This window comes from Alligator sinensis, unplaced genomic scaffold, assembly GCF_000455745.1.
Source record: "Alligator sinensis unplaced genomic scaffold, ASM45574v1 scaffold137_1, whole genome shotgun sequence".
NCBI classification, from domain to species: domain Eukaryota; kingdom Metazoa; phylum Chordata; order Crocodylia; family Alligatoridae; genus Alligator; species Alligator sinensis.
Window position 1 is genome coordinate 475,505 of NW_005842545.1, and position 5,893 is coordinate 481,397.

A 5,893-nucleotide genomic window follows, 5' to 3' on the forward strand; every position below is an offset into this window, starting at 1 on the left:
CCTCCCCCCCCCCCCCCCCCCAACATGTGTGCGGGACAGATGCGGGCTGCTGCTGCGAGCTGGTGCTCTGCGCCCTGCTGCCATTGCCATGAGATGCCATGTGCCTGCTGCTGCTGGGCTGTGCTCTGTCCCCAACCTGCCTGGCAAGAGCAGGCACATGGTGTTGTATGGCTCTTGGGGCAATGGCAGCAGGGCAGAGCCCGAGCTCACAGTGGCAGCCCACTTCCACCCCATGCACAAGTCTGGGAGGCACGTGCCCCCATGCCTCTGCTAGTGTGCGTACAGTGGTGGGAGTCCCCCCTGCAGCCCTGGACAAGCTGCCTGGCCTCCAACTGTCCCACAACCCAGCCCAGGGTCCCATTCATCCCAGCCCCTGCCCTCACTGTGGGAGCCTCAATCTGTCCCTTCCCCTTCACAGACTTGCCTGCTGTGGTGGGCACTGCTCCAGTTGCTGGGTTGCAATCCTGGCTGTGTGCAGGCTGCAGCTCCATGTCTGTGTGCAGCCCTCCCCACCGCTGCTGCAGCTGCCTAGAGCCCACACCCAGGATGCCCTGAGGCCCTTTGCGCTGCCACTACTTTCCTGCATTTGGGGGGAGGCTAAGCCCCGTTAGCCCTGGCTGTGGCATGTGCCTGCCTGCTGCACGTGCTCAGGTAAAGTATCCTTTTTCACAAAATATTCACAGAACTACCAGAACCCATTTGCCAAGATCAATGGTAATTCCGTGAAAAATGATACTTTACCCGTACACGTGCTGCAAATTTTCTACAAGAAATCCATGACTTTCTCGTGGCCCTAGTTATAACCCACGAGTTGAAAAATGCAGCTCTAGAGTACCCAAGCCCTACCTCTAAACCAAGCTCTGCCTTTAGATCCAAGTTCTGCCCCCAAACATCCCAAACTCACACCAGCCCCACCCTAGCTCCAACCCCAGCCCTGTCCCTGGACAACCGTAATCCAGGGGTAGGCAACCCTCTGGCACGGGTGCCAGAGTATGGCATGCAAAGGCATCTTGCTTGGCATGTGCACCGCAGGGAAGGGGCCGGGGCGGGGGCTGCACTGCCACAACAAGGATTAGGCCGCTCGTGGCTCACCCACCATCCGCCCCTGGTATGCCAACATCTTACAAGTGCAGGGTGAGGGAGTTTTTGGCACTCTGCCCAAAAACGTTGCCACCCCCTGTCCTAATCCACCCCAGAACACACTAGCCCCTATCCTCCCACATCCAGCTCCACCCCTAGGACATCCAAGCTCCTCCCCTAGAATACCCCAAGCCCCTTCCCCAATCTAGCCCCAACCCCAGACCCAAGCCCTGTGCCACGTAATAGTAATGTACCCCAGTCTCATCCCACCCCCAGAGCACTCAAGTCCTGTCCATCACACCCAGCCCCTTCCCCAGAGCACCCACCTTGCCCTCCTCACCTCGTGAAGTGCAGCCAAGTACTTGTAAGCCTTTCGCACCGACTCATCTCGCTTGGCATCCTGGAGGAGGGGGGCATAGTCAGGAGGCCCCCCCTTCTCCAAGCCCTGCCCCCACCACCGGAGAGGATCTACCCCCTACAACCCAGGCTCCATCTCCAGCCACCCCCACACCTTAAAGATAAGCTCATCAGTGACAGCAAAGGTCCGCTCCAGCTTCCCTGTCAGACCATTTATCTCCTTCTGCAGCCCCCGCGTATCCGACAGCACCTGGGGGTGGGGAGAAACAGTGATCTACTGTCCCCTGTCCTGGGGGTGGGAACAGCCTCCACTGGTCACTGCCAGGCCACCTCAATGCCATCATTAGGCTTTAGAATGAACAACCCCCTGGGACAAGTGTTCTTCCCTCTCCTCTTTCTGGGGGTCCCCAAAACATCCCTGCCCCCCCCATCCCAGACCCCTCCCACCTGTCCTAGACCGCCCCATTTGGCACCCCCAAGCCAAGCCCTTCCCTGTACTCCTTCGGGAGCTTGCAGACCCCACCCCTTCCCCAAGCCCCTCCCCCACATCTTCAGCTCCCATCTCCTTCCCCAAGCACCTCTCCCACATCTCTCCATGCTGCCTTCTTCCTCTCCAGCCCAGCCCTCTGGCAGATAAACCCCTTTTACTGTTGCCAAGGGGGAAGGGGGGGGGGCGCAGAACAGGACTCCCTCCCTACCCCACCATGGCTGGGGTGAACCCCCTGCTGATCCTTCGCCCCCCGCACCCTCTTGATCTCCTCCTTCTGCTTGCGGATGTTACTGACAATCTCCAGGATGCGGTGGGTGTAGGCAGCCCGGGACACAGCACGAGGCAGCCCCTCCAGCTCCAGCACCTGGGGGGGACAACAGGGAAATGGGAGGCTGTCCCACCCCACAGACACCCTTCCTTCCCCCGCCAACAGACACTGGGCTGAAAGTACTGGCAAGGCCAGGGGCAGAAGGGGCCAGAGAAGGGGCAACAAGGACTTGGTGTGATGCACAACAGGATCGGAGGCAGGGCAATGGGCTCATGTGATGCACGAAGGGGCCAGAAGTGGGGCAATGGGGGCTTGTGCCAGTGCATTCCCCTCCTAGTGCAACACCCCAGAGGTGACACCCACTGCTGGGGAGTGCATCCCCTGTGTATCTTGTGTGGCCCTGTCCTCCTTGTACAAAGCCTCTGGGAGCAGCCACTCAGGGGCCGGCCCCTGCAGGTAACCTGCCAAGTTCTCTCGTGGCACCTCTGCATGACAGTCGCCACCTTATGCACATGCCTGTGTGATGCCGTCCCTTGTGAGCCCCATGTGACATGCCGCCCCTCCCCCCGCACACTCTACCAACTCCGTGCAATCCACCTTCGTGTGAAGAGGCTCTCTGCCATCCCTATGCAACGCCCCCTCATGCAACAACTCCCCAGCATCTTGTGTGATGCCCCTGCATGCGACAACCTGTGCTGCCACCCCCATGAGTTAGTGCCCATCCCCCGATTATGCCACCCCTGAGTGATGCCCCCTATCTTGTGCAAGGCACTCACCAGCTGCTGGTACAATTCCTCCTTACGCTGGGCCTCAGTAGCCGCACTTCGATGCCACTCATGCAAGGCCTTGATATCCTGCAGGCGTCGTGATCTTCCCGAACCCCATCGCCCCAGACAGGGTGGGTCTCACCTGGCGGGTGTCTCGCAGCCCTTTGAGGCGCCGGCACTCATCCAGCAGGGGGCGCCGGTGCAGCTCCCACTGCCCTGCCAGTGCCAGGATGCGCTGGGCACTGCTCTCTACCACCAGCTGGGGGTGCCACTGTCATCACCAGCTGCCCTGTGGGTCCAGCACCTCCCCAGAGCAGAACCCCCCAACAACTGATCCCACTAGCCCCATCCCCTTGTTGGCCTTGCCCTCAGACCGCTCCAGTTCTAGCCCTACCCCTTCTCCTGGGCCCCACCCCAAACTCCTCCCACCCACTCGCCCTGCCCCAGGCCCTTTTCACCTGCTAGCTCCACCCCTCCTGGGGCTTCTCAACCTCCCTCTAGCTCTCCCTTTCACCAGACTCAGGCTCCAAAGCCCTCCCACCCCTGCAGTTCCTCCCCCCACAGCACCTCCTGCCCACCCCACTAGCTCTGCTCCTTCTAACCCTGCCCCAGGCCCCTCCAACGCACCCACCCCACCAGCCCCTTCCCCGACCTGCAGCTTGGCCAGGTTGCTGTCTGCATCAGGCAGCAGCTCCACTGTGCGACGCTTGAGGCGCAGGCTCCACTCCCGGCTCCCTAGGGCCTGGCGCCGCTGAGATGCGTCTGTCTCCATCTGCAGAGGGTGGGGGTGGGGGGGTCAGACCAGGGCCCCAGAACCAGCTGCAGCCCCACACATCCCCCAGAGACCCCCAGAGCCAACCACATACCAGTCCTCAATAGGCAGCATCCCCAAAGCCAAAAGCACCCCCAACAGATCTCCCCAAAACCAGGAGAATCCCAACCCCACCAAAGCCCCTCCATCTGAACCCCAGCAATAGGTTTCAGAGTGAAAAGGCCACCCCTTTCAGCCCCACTATAGGCAGTCCCCTCAAGAGTCAGCCACAGCCCCTTGTCCCCTTCCCAGCACCAGATGCATCCCTCCACCCCCTTCCTCTGAATTCAGAAGTCCCACATTAGGTGTCAGAGTGAACAGACCACCCCCCTTCAGTCTTCCCCAGTCTTCCTTCAACTGTGCCCCCCAAGTTCTCCCCAGTCAGCCACATCCCCCCCACAGCCCCTCCCGAAAGCCAGCCGCATCCCAGCCCCCCTCTGAGCTACCATCCCTGAACCCCAACATTACATTTCAGCATGAACAGACTAGTGCCCCAAGCCGCAAAACAGCTCCCTCCCCCCAAAGCGCCTCACTCCCTTCTGGTTTTTAGTACAGAACCAGCTACATGCCAGCCCCGCAAAGAGTTCCTAGTTGTGACCCTGTACATCAGGCTTCCAAGTAAACAGCTCCTTGAGTGGCCCCTCAGAACCAGCCTCCCCCTTTGGCCTCCCAACCTCTCACCTGCACCAGTCGCAGCTCCAGGGTTTTCACCTCCCCACCCAAGCCAGCAATCTCAGCCTCCAGCTGCCCCAGCTCAGCCCACAGGGCTCCCAACTCCTCTTCCTGCCGGGCCTGCACCTCCTGGGGGAAGTTAAGAAATAAAGTAACGTGGAAGTCAGAGGAGAGCAAGAAGAAGCTTGGAACCTTTCCTAGCCCTGACCGCTGCCAGGCAGCCATCATTAGGTTCCAGAGTGAATGAGCAGACAAGCTAGACCTGATTTCCCCCACTCAGGCACCTCTCTCTCCCCTGTGGGGGGTCCTCCCAACCTAGGAGCCATCCCTCCTTCATCATAGTTCTATCACCTCATAGCAGCAGACCCTCCCCATATACTGGGGTGCAGCCAACCCCCTGACCCATTACCTGCTCTGAGGTCTTAGATGAAGCCAGAGATTCAGCTGCCACCTGCATCTGCTCCGTGAGCGTCTCTGGGCCCTGGAGAATGGGAGAAAGGGATCGGGGGGGAGGGGGGGGCTCCAAGCCCACACACCTCCCCCTTTTCAGCCACACCCCCGCCCCAGCAGATACCTGTTGATGGGCCAGGCGCTGGGCACGAGTGAACCGGGACCCCTTAGTCAGAGTGGGGCCCCCAAGGCCCCCCCCAGCCCCAAATGATCCCAGCAGCCGAGTCAGGTCTGGAGCCCCTGGGGCAGGTGGAAGGCGTCCGCCCAGGGGAGTACAAGCTTGGCGCAGCTGCTCCAGGAGACGGCACCGCAATGGGGGCATGCCCCGCCCCGCTGGAACCTGGAATAGGAGAAGAAAAGACTGAAGGGGGCTAGGAAGGGGTGATCCAAGGAAACCCCCATTTAGGGCCCCGGGAACCCAGAAGTTCAGGCACTGCCCCTGCCAAGGCACCGCCCATTAGGTTTCAGAGTGAACAGCACCCACTCTGAATCCCCTCATCCAAGCCCCTGGACACAGCCCCAGAAACCAGATGTCTGGGCCCCCCTACCCCTTGAACACTGCTCACATTAGCTTTCACAGTAAACAACCCTCACCCTGAATCCCCTCACTGAGCTCCCCACACCCAGCTTTGCCCACCCCTCAAGCCTGTGGGGGCAGATAAGATCCCCACTCAGACTCCCCCTTTCCCTAGCACTTACTGGCTGCCTCAGCCGGTTGCCCCCCAGCCCCCAGGTCTGATCCTGGGAGGGCAGCTTGGCAGTGAGCTGGGCAGTGTGAGCTTCCATCAGGGAAGGGGCTGGCCCGGGGCAGGGGGGCAGCTGCTGGGGGACGGGGGGCAAGAGCACCTGAAAGTACTCCCGGCGCTCTGTGGACAAGAGGCAGTGTCAGAGCTGAGCACCCTCCGACATACCCCTCCCCTCCCCATCCCCCCTCTGAACCATCCAGACCCCACCACATACTGCCCCCTACATCATCCCCTGCACTCCCTCCAGTATCT

The 5,893-nt window shown here is 60.8% G+C and overlaps 1 protein-coding gene across 1 annotated transcript in view; it reads right to left on the minus strand.

The window, feature by feature from the left end:
* The window catches only part of CCDC22 (coiled-coil domain containing 22), an 11,414-nt gene that overhangs the window by 2,017 nt on the left and 3,504 nt on the right, over positions 1–5,893 (minus strand). The window contains 10 exon segments of the mRNA XM_025213759.1: positions 1,421–1,480; positions 1,592–1,687; positions 2,184–2,291; positions 2,972–3,069; positions 3,101–3,221; positions 3,615–3,734; positions 4,455–4,574; positions 4,855–4,926; positions 5,020–5,235; positions 5,595–5,813. Coding sequence (XP_025069544.1) covers positions 1,421–1,480; positions 1,592–1,687; positions 2,184–2,291; positions 2,972–3,069; positions 3,101–3,221; positions 3,615–3,734; positions 4,455–4,574; positions 4,855–4,926; positions 5,020–5,235; positions 5,595–5,813 — 1,230 coding nt within the window.